Raw genomic sequence first — 23,419 nt, 5'->3', positions numbered from 1 at the left:
GCATGTACACAGGACAAACATAGTACACGATAGGCATTTAAAAATTAAAATGAGTTTTACAAGTATCGACTGACAGACTCGACACTCATTGCAACTCAACTCAAACCAGATGTATATTGAGTTGAGTTTACTAAGTAACACAGTTCTATGTGATGTCTCTGTATACCAAGTAGGTAGTAGCTCATCCGCAAAAGTTGTAATAAAAGACTTGCCTGCGAAAGTTGCAAAAAAAGTATCCAACAGCTTGAATCGAGTTTGAAGGGCTCAATTCCCGCGTCAGTTTGTCTGATAATGAGCAGCAGTATTTGTCATTATTAAGGATCTCCATTATGCTACTGCCCAGGCAGCAGCTACTCCTTCCTGATGTCCAGCAATATTAAGGCAGTTATATACAATTAAAAATATTACATGACATTACAATTAATAACACTTTTCACAACACATTAAGTGTGTGCCCTCAGGCCACTACTCTACTATCACATATCTACAATACATGGTAGTAGGCTCTTACTGGAGGGAATTGTTGAGTATTTTATTATTTAATTTCGGTAGATTAATCTCCTAAAAGATAACGGAGTTAGTTTAATCTTGCATAGAGCAAGCTAATTCAATATATGCCTGAATACTAGCTAGCTAAAATATGCAAGCAAGCTAGTATAGCAACAGCCGATGAAAGGACAATAGCTAAAAAACAGAACAGGCGGTGGACAAGGAGCTTAAAGGGCCAAGCAGGTAGGTCATTTTCATTCAAATTTTTCCTAAATAGTTGGCATTAAACATGATACATAATATGAAAGTGATGTGTCATTAGCAACATTGTTCATTGGTCTAGTCTAATGTGCAGGCGCGATCTCATAATGCGTTTGAGTTACACCTGCCATAAATATTAATGTAAAGAAATGTTAAAATGTACCAAAAAACAACTTTCTGAAGCAATAACAACAGATAGCCACAGGGAGGCGCTAAGTATCTTATCATAATCCAGCACGATTTGAGTTTGCCTCCCCATAGACTTTAAAGGCCCAGTGCAGTCAAAAATGGGATTTACCTTGTGTTTTATATATACACTACATGAGTATGTGGACACTTGCTTGTCAACCATCTCATTTGACAAAACATTTCTGTATGGACTTCGCTTACTGCACGGAGGCATTGTCATTCTGAAACAGGAAAGGGCCTTCCCCAAACTGTTGCCACAAAGTTGGAAGCACAGAATCATCTAGAATGTTATTGTATGCTGTAGCATTAAGATTTCCCTTCACTGTAACTAAGGGGCCTAGCCCGAACAATGAAAAACAGCCCCAGACCATTATTCCTCCTACACCAAACTTTAGGCAGGTAGTGTTCTCCTGGCATCCGCCAAACCCAGATTCGTGCGTCGGACTGCCAGATGGTGAAGTGTGATTCATCCCTCAAGAGAACCCGTTTCCACTGCTCCAGGGTCCAATGGCGGCAAGTTTTACACCAATTCAGCTGACCCTTGGCATTGCATATGGTGATCTTAGGCTTGTGTGTGGCTCCTCGGCCATGGAAACCCATTTCATGAAGCTCCTGACAAACAGTTATTGTGCTGACGTTACTTCCAGAAGCAGTTCCTGGAATTTTGCAACCCTATTCAGGACTGCTGTTGAAACAGCTGGGTAAGTTGTTGGACCTGCCCCCCAAACTAGTTGCTTTCAGATGAGTAGCCTATTATTATCAGATATTTATCCAATTCCCACTACTGTCCCCGACCTTTAGGTGGCAGAACTTAGTCGGAACCCCTCATTTAACCCAACTTTGACAACTTTAACAATATGACAACTGGTAACAAAATGACAACTTTTATGTTACAAAAAGGTTTTTTCTTTAATGTCACAACATTCTGTACTAAGCCTGTCCGTTAAGAAAAGACAACAAGAGAAAACAACAATACCATTTTTTATTTCCAATATTTATTAAGAGCTAACCAAACATGTGCAAAATATGACTTGGGTCCACATGGGAGTTTGGAAAACTGGAATTACGTGACCGTTTGGAATTACGTGACCCCTGAAAAGCGTTATTGTACTTGTCCATGGGTGTTTAACGGTGCCCTCAACAACAAATCTATATGGGAGGATTCCAGTGAGCTATTGGTGATGTGTGTGCCCATTGTCATTAACTTATTCCATTATGAAAATGTAAGTAATTATTGGGGTCGGTACTTTCAGGAATGGACCAGTGCTATTGCTTATCCTTTGACGTGAATCTTTTTTTGTTTTCAACCTCATGACCTTCCCTATTACTGTGGCATGCTGGTTTTCACAAGAGAGTTGAAAGGTTTTTTGAGAGTGGTAACTGAGGGACAGACAAATATGTTGAATGGCTGGAGCTACAGTATCTTCATCTAAAAGCGAAACAGAAAGGACAATAAAATCATGACTGGATAAAAAAGATAACCTTTGTCACACAAACCAAACGCCTTTTTCGCTGTTTTGAAAATAAATTATTATTGCAACTACATTGCTTTGCTACAAAGAACTGTATCCAATAAGAGTGAAATAAAACAAATTACAAGTACAAAATACATTCTCAATCAGGGGGTAGAATTGACATTGTACTAGCCTTCAGAGTTAAGTCGAAGATACACAAGCACTTCATTCATTGTATTTCTTAAATATTTCAATAAGAACAATAAGCACTACAAACAATTTTTACTCTTCTATCAACACCCATTATAGAGAATCAGTAAACGCCTATAATGGGTTGATGGTTCTTATTTAGCACTTTTACAACAAGTGCTGTACTAAATACAAAAAATACCTTTGACAAAAATGTCTTCTTCTCATAATACTGTAAACCAGGTTTACAATTGAGGTACTATACTGTAAGTCAGGTTTACAATTTAGGTACTATACTGTAAATTAGGTTTAGGGTTTAGGTGCTACACTGTAAATCAGGTTTACAATATAGGTGCTATACTGTAAATTAGCTTTAGGGTTTAGGTGCTACACTGTAAATCAGGTTTATAGTTTAGGTGCTATACTCTAAGCCAGGTTTACAATTTAGGTGCTACAGTGTAAATCAGGTTTATAGTTTAGGTGCTATACTGTAAGCCAGGTTTACAATTTAGGTGCTATACTGTAAATCAGGTGTATAGTTTAGGTGCTATACTCTAAGCCAGGTTTACAATTTAGGTGCTATACTGTAAATCAGGTTCATAGTTTGGGTGTTATACTGTATGTGCTTCCCTAGGACATTGTCTTTTGAATATGAAAATATTCAGATCAGTGCTGGCAGTTGAAGGTGTGAGGGTAGAAGAAAACAAACTAAACAACTCTACATCTCTACTCTCTGACATGGACAGACACTTTGAGAAGTGATAAAACAAATGGAAACTGAAGAGGCAACTTACTGTACAAACTGACATACTGTACATACACACATCCACAGGGCAACAAAACCACACACACACACACAACGTATACACATTTATATACATAATGTACACACACACACACACAAACACACTTGCACACTGCACAAAAACATATATACATCCACATTTCCTAAGCAGTGGAGCTACTTTTCACACAACAGTCCAGAAGGCTCTTTAAGAAGAGGAGGTGATATTCCCAGAGGATACGATGGTCTCCCTTGGCAAGTATTCCGGCTCATCCTTATTGGGGTGGGACGAGTTGTCCGACTTGCTCCGGCTGAACTCTGCACCAATAATGGGCTGGGAGAACTTGCCGGAGGGCCGGATGCAGACGCTGCAGCACAGGAGCGTTTTGAGGAAGGCGCGACGCATCTCGTTGCTGGTGAGTGTGTAGATGAGGGGATTCATGGCCGAGTTGAGCACGGCCAAGGCCAGGAACCACTCGGCCTTGTACAGGATGGGGCACATGCGGATGTCGCAGGCCACGTCCAGCAACAGAAGGATGAAAAGTGGGGCCCAGCAGGCGATGAAACAGCTCAGCACGATGATCACGGTCTTCAGCAGGGCCATTGACTTCTCAGAGCTCTTGCTGCTAGCGCTACCCCCGCCGCGGCCATTGGAGACCTTGCGGAACACCATCTTGCGGCTGCGGGTGCGCACCAGGGCGTAGATGCGCGCGTACAGCACCACGATGGCCATGAGGATGACGCTGAAGACGGTGGTGCAGAACAGGATGTAGGTCTTGTGGTAGAGCGGCAGTACGGTGGAGCAGCTGGGCATGCTCTGGATGCAGTTCCAGCCCATGATGGGCAGGCCGCCCAAGATGGCTGCAATCAGCCACACGGTGCTGATGAGCATGAAGACACGGCACGTGTTGCCATTGTTGTGCAACTTCATCTTCAGCATGGTGAGGTGGCGCTCGATGGCGATGGCCAACAGGCTGAAGATTGAGGCTGCCAGGGCCACAAACATACTACCCTCCCGGAAGAACCACTGTGTGGGTGTCAGTTTGTATGTGTTGGCACCTGACAGCAGGATGTTGGCAGTGTACACCACCCCAGCCAGCAAGTCTGATAAAGCTAAGTTCCCAATAAAGTAGTACATGGGCTTGTGGAACTTCTTGGTCCTCCAAATAGTAAGCAGGACCAAGACATTCTCAAGAATAATGAAGCAACATACAATGATGAAAACCACAGAGTCCGCTTTGAGCCTGGAGTCCTGCTCCACTTTCCGGAGCTTCCCTGTGAAGTTGTAGTGTCTGGCTATCAAGTCAGAATACATGGAGTCACCCATGGTTCTGTTTTTAATCAAATCCCCCAAATTCTTTAGTTCAAGATTTTAGTCCATTGAGTGGAGCTGGTGAGTCAAGGCACAGCTGGCAATGGTAATCCTAAACGCTTGATGGGTTGTCATTGCAGACGCTCAAATCAAATAATCCTCAATGTCGCAGGATATTCTGAGAATGTTCTTGGACCCAATCATGAAACTCCTGGAAAAAATTGAAAATACCAATTTAGAACAGTCATGAGAAAATGTTTTGTTGTAGATTTTTCTAAAATTCAATCTATTTACTAGCTCAGGCTACTCCTGCCCTTTTTATATGGAATGGTGATTGAGTATTCAGTAGGCTTATTGAACAAAAGACAAAGACAGAACAAAAGTCCTTCTAAAAACAAGTGAACATGAGACCGAGGCAATTATTTGTAAAAGAGTTGAGGATAACTCTTTTTTTGTTGTTGAATGTGTGATAAAGCAAACAATCAGAAAAGTCGGACCCAGATCGGCCCTTTATGGACATGACGATCATGATACCTGATTCTGAACTGTGTGCTGAATTCCACAAGATGGAAAAGTATCGCGATGGTGCATAGGTTAAATGACCATCGTAATAGGCTATTCTGATTCTGATCTGTGGTAAGAATGAGATGGGGGTGACTCATTGGTAAACTATGAAGTAAGCTATAAAAAAAATACGTTTGGAAAAAAAATCATGAACTTCAGAACAAACTTGCAAGAACTAACTTGCAAAACGATCTAACGGCGTCTTAACATTCACTTGAAATGCGTTTAAAATTCATGGGGAAGTGATGAGCAAGATGAACGTTATTTTGTTCAAACATGTTTTTTCGATTTCTTCTGTAAGCCTATTTAAGATATGATCTTAAATTACTTTAGAAAGCAAATAGTATTTTTGTTGTTTTATTTGCATTATTTTAAATTCTTCATAACCTACTAATAATGATGGCCAGACACCTAATTAGACCAAATACATTGATAAAATATAGAAATTGTCAATGTCATGTTTCCTTACCTTAATAATAGTCGTCATCAATGCGAATATTCTTTACAAGTGTCAACCTTTTATATTGGCACAATTTGCTAAGTAAGAAACCTTTTTGTGTATTTCCCAGTGGCTGAGTTGTTTCCCCACAGTGATCCCATGGACTGAGCACCGTGCGCAAGATAGGCTAAGTAAAAGCGAATCTTTTTGTCAGTTCAACACGCGCAACTCAACCCTCCCCTCTCATACCGTCCCAGTCGCGTTGTCCAGCAGTAAATTCACAGAGATTACATTTATTTAGAATTTCGAAATTTAGTGTGCCTTACATTTAGAAATTCTTCCAATTCTCCACAAGAACACATACATTAAATTAATATAGGCAATGAAATCAGTGTAAAAAATATATATATATTTGTCAAATCTATGTGCGTTCAAGCAATTTAGCGTCTGTTAATGAAGTGGTGGTTTGATATGGCTATTTGTGTTGCACTTTATTTTAAAATGCATAAATGACCAGGTACATACAAGAGATTACATTGTAAAATGGTAATTGCGTAGTAATAATCTGAGATACTAGATAGATAGATGTATAGATTGTGTTGATAGTTTTCATATCCGTGGGAAGATGATTATGGCTTCAACCCAAATGTTCCTCCATTGTAATCTGAACAGAATAGCCTGCCTAAAAATACCAACATCTGTCCTGACGATGTGGTGCAGTTGATTTAGTATGCTTACTAACATGAATTTAGATATTCGAATAGACACAGATGAATAATTATTATGATACCTCTACTACTATTACTTTAAGTATTGGTAAAGCCAGCAGTCGGTGTGGTAGTAATTATAACAAAACAATAATGATACAAAAATACCATTAATAAATTCAGTTATCAGAAATAATTGTGCTTTTATCTCTGGGAATGCACCAGCTGTGCACATTATTCCACCCCTGATGACCCCCTTTCACCAAATTAAGTCAAGCTATATGTGCATGAGTAACCCCCCTCCGTCGCCTGTGCTCCATGAGTAACCCCCCTCCGTCCCCTGTGCTCCATGAGTAACCCCCCTCCGTCCCCTGTGCTCCCAGAGTCCCAGGTCCATCCCCTGTGCTCCCAGAGTCCCAGGTCCATCCCCTGTGCTCCCAGAGTCCCAGGTCCATCCCCTGTTCTCCCAGAGTCCCAGGTCCGTCCCCTGTTCTCCCAGAGTCCCAGGTCCGTCCCCTGTTCTCCCAGAGTCCCAGGTCCGTCCCCTGTTCTCCCAGAGTCCCAGGTCCGTCCCCTGTTCTCCCAGAGTCCCAGGTCCGTCCCCTGTTCTCCCAGAGTCCCAGGTCCGTCCCCTGTTCTCCCAGAGTCCCAGGTCCGTCCCCTGTTCTCCCAGAGTCCCAGGTCCGTCCCCTGTTCTCCCAGAGTCCCAGGTCCGTCCCCTGTTCTCCCAGAGTCCCAGGTCCGTCCCCTGTTCTCCCAGAGTCCCAGGTCCGTCCCCTGTTCTCCCAGAGTCCCAGGTCCGTCCCCTGTTCTCCCAGAGTCCCAGGTCCGTCCCCTGTTCTCCCAGAGTCCCAGGTCCGTCCCCTGTTCTCCCAGAGTCCAAGGTCCGTCCCCTGTTCTCCCAGAGTCCCAGGTCCGTCCCCTGTTCTCCCAGAGTCCCAGGTCCGTCCCCTGTTCTCCCAGAGTCCCAGGTCCGTCCCCTGTTCTCCCAGAGTCCCAGGTCCGTCCCCTGTTCTCCCAGAGTCCCAGGTCCGTCCCCTGTTCTCCCAGAGTCCCAGGTCCGTCCCCTGTTCTCCCAGAGTCCCAGGTCCGTCCCCTGTTCTCCCAGAGTCCCAGGTCCGTCCCCTGTTCTCCCAGAGTCCCAGGTCCGTCCCCTGTTCTCCCAGAGTCCCAGGTCCGTCCCCTGTTCTCCCAGAGTCCCAGGTCCGTCCCCTGTTCTCCCAGAGTCCCAGGTCCGTCCCCTGTTCTCCCAGAGTCCCAGGTCCGTCCCCTGTTCTCCCAGAGTCCCAGGTCCGTCCCCTGTTCTCCCAGAGTCCCAGGTCCGTCCCCTGTTCTCCCAGAGTCCCAGGTCCGTCCCCTGTTCTCCCAGAGTCCCAGGTCCGTCCCCTGTTCTCCCAGAGTCCCAGGTCCGTCCCCTGTTCTCCCAGAGTCCCAGGTCCGTCCCCTGTTCTCCCAGAGTCCCAGGTCCGTCCCCTGTTCTCCCAGAGTCCCAGGTCCGTCCCCTGTTCTCCCAGAGTCCCAGGTCCGTCCCCTGTTCTCCCAGAGTCCCAGGTCCGTCCCCTGTTCTCCCAGAGTCCCAGGTCCGTCCCCTGTTCTCCCAGAGTCCCAGGTCCGTCCCCTGTTCTCCCAGAGTCCCAGGTCCGTCCCCTGTTCTCCCAGAGTCCCAGGTCCGTCCCCTGTTCTCCCAGAGTCCCAGGTCCGTCCCCTGTTCTCCCAGAGTCCCAGGTCCGTCCCCTGTTCTCCCAGAGTCCCAGGTCCGTCCCCTGTTCTCCCAGAGTCCCAGGTCCGTCCCCTGTTCTCCCAGAGTCCCAGGTCCGTCCCCTGTTCTCCCAGAGTCCCAGGTCCGTCCCCTGTTCTCCCAGAGTCCCAGGTCCGTCCCCTGTGCTCCCAGAGTCCCAGGTCCGTCCCCTGTGCTCCCAGAGTCCCAGGTCCGTCCCCTGTGCTCCCAGAGTCCCAGGTCCGTCCCCTGTGCTCCCAGAGTCCCAGGTCCGTCCCCTGTGCTCCCAGAGTCCCAGGTCCGTCCCCTGTGCTCCCAGAGTCCCAGGTCCGTCCCCTGTTCTCCCAGAGTCCCAGGTCCGTCCCCTGTTCTCCCAGAGTCCCAGGTCCGTCCCCTGTTCTCCCAGAGTCCCAGGTCCGTCCCCTGTTCTCCCAGAGTCCCAGGTCCGTCCCCTGTTCTCCCAGAGTCCCAGGTCCGTCCCCTGTGCTCCCAGAGTCCCAGCTCCGTCCCCTGTGCTCCCAGAGTCCCAGCTCCGTCCCCTGTGCTCCCAGAGTCCCAGCTCCGTCCCCTGTGCTCCCAGAGTCCCAGCTCCGTCCCCTGTGCTCCCAGAGTCCCAGCTCCGTCCCCTGTGCTCCCAGAGTCCCAGCTCCGTCCCCTGTGCTCCCAGAGTCCCAGCTCCGTCCCCTGTGCTCCCAGAGTCCCAGCTCCGTCCCCTGTGCTCCCAGAGTCCCAGCTCCGTCCCCTGTGCTCCCAGAGTCCCAGCTCCGTCCCCTGTGCTCCCAGAGTCCCAGCTCCGTCCCCTGTGCTCCCAGAGTCCCAGCTCTGTTCCCTGTGCTCCATGTCTTCTGCCCATTAATCTGTGTGTGTGTGTGTGTGTGCGTGTGCGTGTGTGTGTGCGTGTGCGTGTGTGTGTGTGTGTGCGTGTGCATGTGCGTGTGTGTGTGTGTGTGACTCATTCAAAACCACCCTTAGTTTCAAACATGATGGTGGCTGCATTATGTATTGGGAATGATTTAACCAGAAAATGCTCACGACTGTAATTGCTGCCAAAGCTGTTTTCACCAAGTATTGCCTCAGAGGATGTATACTTAGTCCTATGCAATCACAACATCAAATGTTCTTGCGTTAATTACATTTTAAAATTATTTTTACTTTGAATTAGTGGGGGGAAATCCTTACGTGTTTGTGTCTGTGTGAGAAAGAGAGAGCAAAGAGAGAGGAAAATAACTCAAAGGAAAGAGGACAACATGGAAAACTTCCTTCAAGAGGTCTCTTTGGTAAATTCTTTGACAGAAGGAGAATATCTATATCCCTGCTCCAGTTGGTTGTCTGTGAGCGAGCGTTGGCACCATCGCTGTCAGCTCTCTGGACCATCAAACCAAGTGAGATCACAAGCCTGCTTGCAGAGAGAGACATGGTCTTTATTTTGGTAAGTCCCACCGCCATACCTCTTTCTTTGTTTATTTTCGATCTCCTTCACTTAGACAGTCTTTATCCACCACAGGACTCTGGCCCATTTATCCTCCAATAGTGGTTGCTCCCAAAGTGGCCTAATGGAAGCAGAACATCAGCATGAATCTAAAACAAATTGACCATCCAAATAAGCCCTCTAGACTTTATATACGAATCATTTCACATTAATGCTTTGCTACAGTACACATTGCTGTTGTATTTGATACATTTGTGTGAATGTGATCCAAAGCAGCTGGAACCTTAGGCATGTTAACCCCCCCCCCCCCCCCCTCCAATGTCCGAGAGGTCAGAGGGAGAGTAGCCATGCAGAAAGAATACGTGGAGGGGCGAGAGGAAGAAAGGAGAAGGGGAATGAACAGAGGACTGTGCTTTTGAGGTCCAAGGACTTTGTTTCATGACTCTCAGAGGAGAGAGTCGAGGACGTGAATAACATTGGCACCATAAGGAAGAGGAGAGGCCCCAACATGACAAGCTCCGTTAACGCACTGGTACGGTTAGAGGAAAACCAAGAGATGTGCTCATTGAAATTGCTCCACCGTGCTCCAACTGATCCACCATGATACTTCAACTGTGACATTCTATACATCCATGTGCCAGCTGAATTGGGCATCTCACCATCACCCCATTCCACTCCTTTTCTTGCTATCTATTCATTCTGTTGCATCTGGTTGGTTTATCCTTATCCCAGTCCTTCTCCAGGTGCAACCCCACCAGAATCTGTATGTCCATAACCCTAACACGCACACCAACACAGTCATTGGATTGTGAGAAGACTTGAAAGTCTATTGGTTGATCGTCCTTTATGCAATAAACTCCTCCCCTCCATACTAGTACTGTATGTGTTTGATAAATGTTAACGTACCCAGACTTAAATTGATTTATGTTTGTGTAGTATATTTTCCCAGGGTGCCAAAAGTTATAGTAGTTATATATGAGCTACAGAGACATTACATCAAGACAAAGTCACACGTTCAGAGGCCACCTCTGAGCATAGCCTAGAAAATTATGGAGATGTGACATATGTTGGACAATGAGAGCACATAGGCCACTCAACCCAGTAGGCGGTACTACTCTAGATTATTGTTGCAGTTTAGCTTCATAGCCATAGGTTTAGACTGCTAGACAAATCAAGTTTTGAGTGCAAATCATCTGTTTTAAAGAAAGCAATAAATACAAGAAACAGACAAAGTACTGCAGGGCAGGTTAAGTGCAGCAAATCATTTATGGAACACAGCAGTCAATTTAGTGTCTGGTAACATGACTGTTGTTCTGTTGACCATGTCAGATGTCAGTGTGGAAAAGGAATCCCCAAAAAAGAAAAGCAGGAGTGGAAAGGAAAGCCTTTCTCTCAAACAAGTGATGGATTTACCTAGAGGTGAAGTAGAACATGTGAGAGCTGTAGGTATTTTTAGAACCCCCTCAAGTCATGGGTTGTAAACATACCGATGGCGTGTACTCACAGCGTTACACTGCTCTCATAAAGCATTCCACAGGAATATGATTGCAGGAAATGGTCAATGAAGGAGAGGACAGAAAACAAAAGTAATTTCCGGAGGTTTTTACAAGGCCTCCAAGGGTTTCATGTTACATTAGATAGGCCTAAGTGTAAAGTAAAATAAAAATGGCAACAAAGTATGTCCTTATATCAAGATGTTTATTAGTCCCATTTAAGACACACGGATAAGTACAAGTAGTATGGATGGAGTAATTGAAAATAGACTGAAAAGGATACACTTAGTCTTTTAACAGGATTTCAATGTCCCTGACCAACCTCAAGCACAGACATTAAAGTGAGTCCCAATTCTAATCATCCACCCATTCACCACTTATCTAAAATCCTTCACCAGTTCAACTGGGTCAAATATAAGTTGTAATGGGGGGTGGAAGAACAACATTTCACAAAAGATAACAATCCCCACATCCTTGCCTTTTCCTTCCAATGCCCTAAACAAATATACCTTTCTCCTTCCTCTATCCGGTTCTCACAGTCAGTATAGATAGCGCCAATCAGGCCCACACTAAACATAGTTTGGGAATCTTTGTTATACTGACCATAAAGGCCACATACAGAAGCACTGTCATCAAAATGCAGGTCAAAAGGACAACTCTGGCAGGTCAAAAAAACGTTAGGATGATCAATACAATGCATTGAATTATTGAATTTTAGATGAGCATGTTCCCATTTTATGTATCACCCAAACAGAGGAAGGCCTACAGAGCATGTAATTGAGATTGTCACCATTTAAGAGAGTCCGTGTTAACCTGTAAGGACAAACAGTATGCAATGGCATGATCAGTAGAGACAGCAATGAGACGTGGTCCCGTGTGCCTCCGTTGGTAGAGCATTGTGTCTGCAATGCCAGGGTTCTGGGTTCCATTCTCACTTGGAACCAGTATGAAAAAAATGTAAGTCACTCTGGATAAGACTATCTGCTAAATAATAAATAAAATGTGATGCCAAATACAATATGGGGTGAGATTGCAAGGCATATGTTACATGTTCTTCACGTCATGGCTAGCTGTGAAGTCCCAGGAATGTCTCTCACCCCCTAGAGTAAAATGGTTGACAGTGACACTTCAGTATTTCCATTTAATTGACATATAAATCATGGGAGCTTCATTCTCAAAGGGAGGGATTCATCAGCAAATGCAAGACTGGGAATGGAGATGGTCAACATTGTTGCTGTTCATTAAGTGTTGTGATAGAGGCTTTGTAAAGCTAACAGTAAATGAGGACCGCTGGTTATTTCAGTTCAATTATTTGTTACAGCATGAGCATACCATCATTAAAGTGAGCATTGGGGAAAGCCTTGAGAAGTAGCTAAATGCTCAGGGTTAACAACCATTGCCTAGTTACATTTTAAAAAACAATATAAAAAAACAGAAGGTCTCTAAGATGGAGACTGTCCTGGACATGCCAGGACTGTGAGGAATACTGGAAACATTTTGGCTCCATGAGAAAGTGCCATAGTTTTCTGAAACTTTTGAAAAGGTGTGTATCATATACATCTGTGTTCCTGGACATGCAACTGGCCACACAAGTAAGTAGAACAAAAGAGTAAGAACCTCCATTTGTTGTCGTGGGCATCAAATCAGAGCGTGACGTGATCCAGCTCAGCGTAAGCCTTTTGGCTTTTAGAGGGCCTTTGCAGATTGGTCCGACAAAAGAATGCTTTGTGTTTTAAATGCAGAAGAAAAAAATTAACCACACACACTCGCCCAAACACACAGATCTTGAACGGGGAGGGGAGAAGTGAGAACAAGCTACAGAGAAGTCACTAGTCTTCCGTTATCAAACTGTGGGGTTCAATCCAGTTATGGGAGCTCTTACTATGATCTGTCAGCTTCAGTAGAAAAGATTAAAGCAGAAAAATCTTTCCAAGTAATAATCTCTGCAGGAATTAAATACATCTTTCAATTTTGATTGGTTTCTCTGGAGTTAAAGTAAAATAGGAAATATGAATGTGTGCATTGCAATATTCAGTAACATCAAGCAACTATGTTTTGGTCGTACATTAGGTCTGATATGTAGACCACCATTTATTTTTCATCCCACTTGCTTGTAAATTTTCTCTAGTTCTGACATGGCAAGCCGTATACTCTTGTTCTTCACTGTCATGGATAATCATATTCAGAAACGTTAATGGCTACTGTACACATGTCTTTGTCATGATTAGTTTGATGATTATTTCAGGCAAAATCGTTGTGCTATAAAGGGTTTATTCTATATTGGTCAAAGTTCAAACAATGTCCTGTATTGTTTCCATATAACTTTCTGTTAACTTGACACGTCTCTCGGTCTCATCCATATAGCTTATAACATAACATGGTGTCAGAAGTGGCATCCAAACCCACGCCTCCTTTGGCAGGGCTTGCTGACTGACATTAGAATGTAAACTGTGGAAGGACATCATCTCCATCCCTCACTGGTGCCACTCCCACCATCTCTCTGATTGGAACTATTCTCCAAGAAAGCATTGGTTTGGAATCAGGTGAGAGGCTATATTTTGTGAAGTTCTGTCAAGTTTGGTCTCTAAAACTGTTATAGGCAGAAGTAAAGAACTATGTACTCGACCACCTAAACACATCTTAAGATTCCTGTCACGTCATAGTGTGTTTCTCTCTGATGAATCTAACATTACCGTAACTTTGGGAAAATTCACTTCCTCCAGTGGAGGTTTTCTTAAGGCACCCAGGAGAATGAAATGACACAGGCGCATTGACACTGCTAGTTCTCCAGCATGTCGCCATGGTGCTTAGTAAACTATGCCAAGCTCTGAAAAGGGTGAACTGCACTCAGAGGAAAGTCTTTTGTCGGAGGAACGCCCCCTTCACAACTCTTCTCTTTCTCGTCATCTTTTCTCTGATTTTCAGAGTCTTTCAGTCGAACAGGAAATGGGATTTGGACAGGTCATGAGTCTTGGTCACTCGCCCTGAACTGCCATGTAAAAATACACCATGGACAATTAGTTCAGTCCTACCCCAAGTTGAGCTTACCCACTAGCTAACAGGCCAAGATTGCGGCAAACACTACATTGTAATGTCTAGTTTTTGGTTTGAATCCAACAACTTTCAATGAGTCTGTGTCTTTGAAACTTCAAAACACAAATGATCGATGATGATCGAGGTCTACTATGCTCTGGAGCGTAAAGGACTGGTCAGTGGCAAACAAAAGCCTGCCTTTCCAGACCTGGCACAAAGCCATCTGGAACAAAGCCACACTGGATGTTGTTTATGAAGGAATGAATTCCATGCTGGCAGATCTCCGTTATCGCATCTAAAATAGAGATGTTGCTACATATAAAACTCTGACTCATGTAAACTCAGCAAAAAAAGAAACATCCTCTCACTGTCAACTGCGTTTATTTTCAGCAAACTTAACATGTATGTAAATATTTGTATGAACATAACAAGATTCAACAACTGAGACATATACTGAACAAGTTCCACAGACATGTGACTAATAGAAATTGAATAATGTGTCCGTGAACATAAGGGGGGGGGTCAAAATCAAAGTAACAGTCAGTATCTGGTGTGGCCACCAGCTGCATTTAGTACTGCAGTGCATCTCCTCCTCATGGACTGCACCAGATTTGCCAGTTCTTGCTGTGAGATGTTACCACACTCTTCCACCAAGGCACCTGCAAGTTCCCGGACACTTCAGGGGGAATGGCCCTAGCGCTCACCCTCTGATCCATCAGGTCCCAGACGTGCTCAATGGGATTGAGATCCGGGCTCTTCGCTGGTCATGGCAGAACACTGACATTCCTGTCTTGCAGGAAATCACGCACAGAACGAGCAGTATGGCTGGTGGCATTGTCATGCTGGAGGGTCATGTCAGGATGAGCCTGCAGGAAGGGTACCACATGAGGGAGGAGGATGTCTTCCCTGTAACGCACAGCGTTGCGATTGCCTGCAATGACAACAAGCTCAGTCCGATGATGCTGTGACACACCGCCCCAGACCATGACGGACCCTCCACCTCCAAATCGATCCTGCTCCAGAGTACAGGCCTCGGTGTAACACTCAATCTTTTGACGATAAACGCGAATCCGGCTATAACCCTGAGACAAAACCGCGACTTGTCAGTGAAGAGCAGTTTTTGCCAGTCCTGTCTGGTCCAGCGACGGTGGGTTTGTGCCCATAGGCGACGTTGTTGCCGGTGATGTCTGGTGCCCTACAAGCCCTCAGTCCAGCCACTCTCAGCTTATTGCGGACAGTCTGAGCACTGAGGGAGGGATTGTGCATTACTGGTGTAACTCGCCACACCCGTCCCGCAGGTGTGATGTTCGGATGTACCGATCCTGTGCAGGTGTTACATGTGGTCTGCCACTGCGAGGATGATCAGCTGTCCGTCCTGTCTCCCTGTAGCGCTGTCTTAGGCGTCTCACAGTGCGGACAATGCAATTTATTGCCCTGGCCACATCTGCAGTCCTCATACCTCCTTGCAGCATGCCAGCATGTTCACGCAGATGAGCAGGGAACCTGGGCATCTTTCTTTTGGTGTTTTTCAGAGTCAAAAAAGGTCCCTTTTAGTGTCCTAAGTTTTCATAACTGTGACCTTAATTGCCTACCGTCTGTAAGCTGTTAGTGTCTTAACGACCGTTCCACAGGTGCATGTTCATTAATTGTTTATGGTTCATTGAACAAGCATGGGAAACAGTGTTTAAACCCTTCACAATGAAGATCTGTGAAGTTATTTAGATTTTTACTAATTATCTTTGAAAGACAGGGTCCTGAAAATGGGCCGTTTCTTTTTTTTCTGAGTTTATATACAGTTTTTCATAAGAAAACAAGGTACCCCTGTACTATTTCGTCTCGCTGTCAACAGAAAGGTTATAAATATCCACGACTTGTTGGTCTCAGGATGTTTGAGTGACCCCACCTAGGTGAACCTTGACGCCATTGTCCAAAAGACAGCACATGTTACATATTTTAAAACACAGTCTCAGTGATTTTAAAATAAAACATTCAGCACTTGCCACAATGCAATCAATATATGATGAACTGGAACTCACAAATGGAGTCATGGAAATTGTTGTTCTGTGTCTTATTTTCCAGCCCCATTTCGTGACTTGGGATCTGTTGGTACGCACTGTCCATTCTAGAGGCACGACGCCCCTAAACAATGGCTTGGCTCGAACTGACCGGCCACAACACTTGACCCAGGATGTGTGTGTGTGTGTGTGTGACGGAGGGCTTATTCAAAGAGGTAGTGAGGTCAGAACGCATACAGATGCCTGAGTCCTAGAATGGCTGGGAACCTTCCATAAAAGGTAGGGCAGCCATGTCACCCAAAATTCAATCAAAACACATGACCATTGTTACAATCACCATGGTGATTATTATTGTTGTTGACTTCTGACTCTCTCTCCCAGGATGTAATTCCTGGTTTTCAGTTGGTGCACTTTGTCTGAATCCCTTTTTGTGTTGATTAGCATCCATGGGTTATTAACTGAGTAGTTTCTCTGTCATGATATGGCGCTCAAAAGCAGAGACAGAGATGCAGTTGTGCTCCCTGTACCTCAAAGGGCCTCGGCAACAGCTAATTGGGGAGCCTAATAAATACTACTAAATACTACCAATGGACATTTTTGCAGGGGTTGAATTATTCGTAACGGAAAATCACGTTTGAAATTTCTAAGTGGAAATTACACACTTTAGATGTCTTTTTAAACCTCAAATACACTACAGGTTGTACATTTCCTGCATTTTCCTTTTTGTACATTTCAGGTCTGTACCATGATCTCTCTAAGTGAATGTCCCTTGTTACGTAGCCTTACATGGAAGACCCCTCGCTTTGTTGTATCTGTTTGCCTTGGCTCAGATGTGGACTGAAATGGGCCCCGATTGTTCTTGGGAAATCTAATGGTAACCGGAGTGAGAAATGTCAACATCTGGCGAGAGGCCAGACGGTACAGTCTATGCCACTACAGACGCTCCTAAGAAAGTGGGATAATTCAGGGGAAGAACCAGCTAGCACCTGATGTCACTAGGAACAATAGTGATGTTTGGAAACACCAGGGTCGGCCCACTGAGGTCTCCCTGCTGGGAAATAAAAGGCACGCTTGCTAGTTTTGCTCTTCCCAAGCTAATCTTTTCAATTTAAACTATTACAACCCATCCACCAGCACAATATATTCATTATATATTCAATATATATTCATATTCATTCATATATTCAATATATATATATATTCATATATTCAATATATTGACTGTGACTCCATGGCAACAACACGTCCCACCATCCAAGATTTTGTTGAAAAAACATGCAGAATTGTAGGTTCGGTATAGTTGTTGATATAATCGATTAATTGAATAGTTGAATAGACAAACACTTAAATAACACATTTCAGCTAAAAGCCTTCATCAGGGTGCTATGAAAATTATATCAATAATCATCTTGAATCGTCTGTAAATCATCCAATAAAATGTCAGTCTCTTGTGAGAGGACAATGTAGTGATTGGGCCAAACTCTACTCTCTGCAGTCTCAAATGATAGATGTCCGGGTCCCTTTCCAGGGGACTTCCTGTATCACCGTGGAGAGTTGGACCACAGGGAAATCCAGCTCACTCTCTGCCAAGTGACAAACCCCCTCGACTCTGTGTTCATCATTCAGCTTTGTCCTCATGTCTCACAGTCTTTTAGTTGATGAGATACTGTGCTGTCAGACAGCCAATGCCAACCAGCCAAATGGTACATAAATAAAGAGTGAGAATATGGCACAATGAACACCTTGATCTCTAGGATATTATGAGGATACACTTAAAGGTTAACAATATAAGGCCCAGTTGATGCTCTCAGTAAACAAGCACCCAGTGGAGATTACTACATCGTAATCTGTAAACACTGGTGTGCCACAAGGATGTGTGCTATCCCTAATGCTGTTCATTCTTTGTTCTATCAACTGCACAAGCCATAGCCCCATCTTCTCCATTGTTGGCAGCAGCACAATAGAAGGCTGGACTAGACATCAACTAGACTCCTCCCATCAATTTGCATAGCAAAAATGTACTGTTTGAATGCACCATGAGAGCATAAATCATGTGTTGTACATAATTTAACATTACAGGATAGAATAGTTCAGTTGAAACCAGTCTTCTATATAAACACACAATGAGCATGGCATTTTCCAAACTGTAATTACTCCAATTATTCCTTTATCGCTGTAACAATTCTCGTGGGCTGAAGGAAGAGTGGACCAAGGTGCAGTGTTTAAAGTGTTCATGATTTAATCCAAAAAACCAAATCAAACAAAAACAACAAACAGGAGAACGAAAGCAAAACAGTTCTGTCTGGTGCAGACACAAAAACAGAAAACAACTACCCACAAAACACAGGTGGGAAAAGGCTACCTAAGTATGGTTCTCAATCAGAGACAACGATAGACAGCTGCCTCTGATTGAGAAACACACCCGGCCAAACACATAGAAATAGAACAAAAACATAGAATGCCCACCCCAACTCACGCCCTGACCAACCAAAATAGAGACATAAAAAGGATCTCTAAGGTCAGGGCGTGACAATCTCAGGCTACCAGCTCTTGGCATTGGTGTTTAAATTAATTATACATTTAAATTAAATCAGTGTTATCAACAATGTGCAAATGTAATCGAGTGCATGTCATTAAAAGCACATCTCAGGCATGCACTCTACAGTACAACAAAAGACAAACCTATCCTCTTGACATTTGACTTCAGTTGTGTTTCAAGATTTTTCTGGATTATTTTCAGTATGAACACAATGCTACCTCCATCTTTGACTTTACTCTGACTGAGATCTTGCTATAAAATACAACTCAGGTGCTCTACTCTACTCTACTCACATATGGAAAATATTTAGGTAAATCTTTGATGGAAATGTAATATAGGGGACCTTTTAAATAATAGATAAAAACTGATTAACAAAATCAGCAGGCCAAAGGACACTCATCGGCACAATGTTTGGACTGCTCTAACAAAAATCTCTTGTAATATGTAGGAATGTCAGAACCAACTGTCACTGTAGCTATAATTACTTCCAACTGTCTAAAGAGGGAACAAATCAGAACAAGAACTCGAGAAAAAGAGAGCAGTACTGTAGGACCCTGACCCCAACCATACCCATGGAAGACTTGTTGGGGGGAGGAGGGATGTTGAAGTGGTGGCTGGGTTTGGGCGGCTCACTGAAGGGTAGAGGGGAATTGGGGAAGGGGGTAGTTGATTTAAAGGGTTAAGCGAAGCATGTCATAGGAATGTAAATGGATTTTGTATAATTGAAGCGAGCCACTGGATGGGTTAGGAGCAGACAGAAGAAGTCCCAGAGTTGGAATGCGCAACCTGTAAATGAAAAAAGAACTCTGACTCATGTAAAAAATAACTCTGACTATGAAAAAAGAACCAGAACCCACCCACCAGTTCTTCCTACTCATCTCGACATACTGTAGCCATGTTTACACATTAGATTTTGTTTCCAAATTGCTGCCTGTGTGTGCATGGTCTTACGTGAAAGTATCTACGTCTGAGCGGAGTGTACCTGGTGGGAGTAGTAGGCTACTGTTGTAGTAGATATGAATAGTTGCATCCTTTTATGTGGTATGTCAGTCCGCTTCCTAAACGACAAGTGTTATATTGCTACTACTGTAGGTCAGTATTATGACAGTGCCTGGGTCCCTAAAGTCACGTGTGACCAAAGAGCAAGGACAGAATGCAGTAGCATTAGAATGAGTTAGTGAAACTTGACTGTACAAATCAAACCCATGAAAAAAAAAAGTGCTTTTAAATTGCTCCTCTAACTATGACCGACTAGTTACTTCTTGTGGCCTCCTTGGGAGGTAACTTTCTATTGGTTGAATAGAAAGATATAAAGGCAGTCAAGCTCTCTGGAGTCTGGGAGAGGGAGGAGGTGTAGTGGTGATGTTACCACGGGAGCACAGGAAAGCACTAGACTGCTCCCTCTCCATCAATTCCTCTGATGTCATACACCGCCCTTTCTGGTAACATAGCGGTGGTTTGGGAAGGCCTACTGACTCGTCATATCCCACATTACTTCAAATTCTAACTTTGGAATACTCAGGGCTCTATGAAGTCTGTATGGTTGAAGCGTGATAGAAATGTAAAGGTCATTTCCAATTGAGCCGACCTATACCGCATCTCCGGTGAGTTCAGTCTCTGCTAACGCGGGAACATTGCCTTTAATCACGCTGTAACGGTGAACGTCCGCGATATGGATTGAATAAGGCTCATAATAACACTTGTGGGGAGACTGATTACAGTTGCTTGTTCATCAGATCATAGAAAAGAGTTGTATAATGCTTACTAAAGGGAACCTAAGAATTATACGTCATGAATATTTATAAAATATTATTATTTTTCTAGTAAACTTTCATTGTCCTCCAAGATATTATGTTGGAACTGATCAACTGATGTGCTATAATTAAGCTGGAAACCAAAGTGCAGCATTTTCCCTCCTATATACTGTACATAGCAGGTGAGCTTAGTTTCTTTGCTCTAATAATAACATGCTATTATCCAACCTCACAGATCCCAACAGACCCCCCATTAGATGCTCTTAGTGGACCAATGGTGAAAGGGGAAACAATCAAGGGATGTGAACTCAATACATAATGGTGAGCTGAAGAGATCCTATTGCAATTATTAGTTGTTGTTTTAAGCAAACATGGTCTTTAGTAATACATTTTGTGATAAAGGCACAAACATACATAGTATACTGTACATTCACACACTATAAATGCCAATACAAACGTGTGTGTGTGTGTGTGTGTGTGTGTGTGTGTGTGTGTGTGTGTGTGTGTGTGTGTGTGTGTGTGTGTGTGTGTGTGTGTGTGTGTGTGTGTGTGTGTGTGTGTGTGTGTGTGTGTGTGTGAGCTGAACAGATTCTTGTGAGGGGACACTGTGTTCCAAGTGACAATAGAGCAACAAGAAATGTTATCAGCAGAGGAAATCTGTTGAACAACTGAATTATAAAAGAGGGGCGTTGTCAGAACTATGGCTATTTGCTATAATTAACATGCTTTATCAGCTTTCACAAGCGTGGATTCATGTGGAACACTTAATAATGTAGAAATCCAAAGATTTGGAACGTAGAGGAAAATGTTATGTAGTGCTGTGGTAGATCATTATGTCAGGGTTGATTGTTGCCTTTTGCTTGTCTGATTAATACCTGGTACGATGACAGAGTTAATACATGAGAGTGATGTGTATCTGTAACTTCTACCCTCTAATGTCTCCATTAATGCTGCCAACGTACTAATAAGCAGAAATGCATGGCATTCATAAGTGTGTATAAATCACATTACTGCCTTTCATATTACTCTATGTCTCTCTCTCACACACACACACACACACACACACACACACACACACACACACACACACACACACACACACACACACACACACACACACACACACACACACACACACACACACACACACACACACACGCAAATTCTCATCCAGTGCTGCCTCTCAAGCCAGTACTAAGACAGTGCCAGTGGCCTATAACAATGAGAACCAGGAACACCAAGTCCATAGAACAAGTTACAAGTGCAACCAAGCCAAGTGAGCGGGCCAGGGGTCCTGAGAACAACCTTTATTCCCACTAAATGGACTAGGCATTCTCTCTAGACAGAATCTGTTTCATAAAATCCCTCTTCTCCAACAGTGTTTGAAACCAGCATAAGGAATGCTGTCTACAGAGAGAGAGACATATTTACAGATGTTAAATAAGAGTGTAAAACAATGTGATTTTTGGTTTATGTGTCTGTCATTTACTGTAGAGGTCCAACATCCGGACCCAGGCTGGATCATAAAGATGGCTATTAGATCTACTGGAGGTGGTATCTGGGGTCTACTGGCCTCCTTCCTAGGTCACTGCTATAAAATCTGACATCGATCCTGAGTCATTAGTTCAACCCAAGACTGTTTTGACCTGCCAAGCTAAAGCCTGCTTTATATCTCTGGGAGCCCACATGTCTCTCCTAACCTATGGTATCTCTTTGGTTGATTTTCATCTTCTTACTGACAAGTCAGACCACAAACAGAGAGAGAACCCCCTTGGCATCACCCATTCAGGTGCATGTCAGTCACTGACAGTAAACAGTAGAGAACCCCCTTGGCATCACCCATTCAGGTGCATGTCAGTCACTGACAGTAAAAGAATAAGACGTTGTATGCTCTCGTCCCTGTCTGTCTGTCCTGTCTGTCTGTCTGTCTGTCTGTCTGTCTGTCTGTCTGTCTGTCTGTCTGTCTGTCTGAGATGTGAATGTGTGTTGATTCAACACTGTGATTCGATGATCGTCATTGGGGGTGAATTAATTGTTATTGACGCACACTCTCACCCAGTGGCCTCCAAGTACAATAAGAAACACAATGTATTGGGCTTAGACCTCTGCACAAGAGCTGATCTAAGGTCATTTTCATATTTTAATTCCTGGTGGTTAACGCTATAAATAGGGGTATGGTAAGCTGATCCTAGACCTCAGTGGTGTAAAGTACTTATGTAAATATACTTTAAATTACTTCTTAAGTCGTGTTTTGAGGTATCTGTACTTTGCTATATATATTTTTTATTACTTTTATTTCCCTACATTCCTAAAGAAAATAATGTACTTTTACTCCAAAGATTTTCCCTGACCCCCAAAAGTATTTAAATTTCCAATTCTTAGCAAGTCAGGAAAATGGCCCAATTCACACATTTATCTAGAGAACATCCCTGGTCCTCCCTACTGCCTCAGATCTGGCAGAATCACTAAACACATGCTTCATTTGTAAATGATGTCTGATTGTTGTAGTGTGCCCACTATATATACATATATAGTGGGCACACTACAACATCAGACATAAAAGAAATCAGCCAAGACCTCAGGAAAAAAAATTGTAGACCTCCACAAGTCTGGTTCATCCTTGGGAGCAATTTCCAAATGTGCCCACTATATATATATAATCTTTTGATTTTCCCATGATGTCAAGCAAAGAGGCACTGAGTTTGAAGGTAGGCCTTGAAATACATCCATAGGTACGCCTCCAATAGACTCAAATGATGTCAATTAGCCTATCAAATCAAATCAAATTTATTTATATAGCCCTTCTTACATCAGCTGATATCTCAAAGTGATGTACAGAAACCCAACCTAAAACCCCAAACAACAAGCAATGCAGGTGTAGAAGCACGGTGGCTAGGAATAACTCCATAGAAAGGCCAAAACCTAGGAAGAAACCTAGAGAGGAACCAGGCTATGAGAGGTGGCCAGTCCTCTTCTGTCTGTGCCGGGTGGAGATTATAACAGAACATGGCCAAGATGTTCAAATGTTCATAAATGACCAGCATGGTCAAA

At 43.7% G+C, this 23,419-nt stretch overlaps 1 protein-coding gene across 1 annotated transcript; it reads right to left on the bottom strand.

Annotated features, from left to right (window-relative positions):
* Positions 1-1,907: 1,907 nt before the first annotated feature.
* On the bottom strand, positions 1,908-5,891 carry s1pr1 (sphingosine-1-phosphate receptor 1). The gene is made up of 2 exons (XM_055941035.1): positions 5,712-5,891; positions 1,908-4,889 (listed from the first exon to the last, which is right to left on the bottom strand). The coding sequence occupies exon 2, from the start codon at positions 4,691-4,693 to the stop codon at positions 3,575-3,577; it is 1,119 nt and encodes a 372-aa protein (XP_055797010.1). The 5' UTR covers positions 4,694-4,889; positions 5,712-5,891; the 3' UTR covers positions 1,908-3,574.
* Between the last annotated feature and the right edge of the window lie 17,528 nt (positions 5,892-23,419).

The sequence above is a fragment of the Salvelinus fontinalis genome, chromosome 12, assembly GCF_029448725.1.
Source record: "Salvelinus fontinalis isolate EN_2023a chromosome 12, ASM2944872v1, whole genome shotgun sequence".
Taxonomy (NCBI): Eukaryota; Metazoa; Chordata; class Actinopteri; order Salmoniformes; family Salmonidae; genus Salvelinus; species Salvelinus fontinalis.
This window is presented reverse-complemented; position numbering and strand designations above follow the sequence as displayed.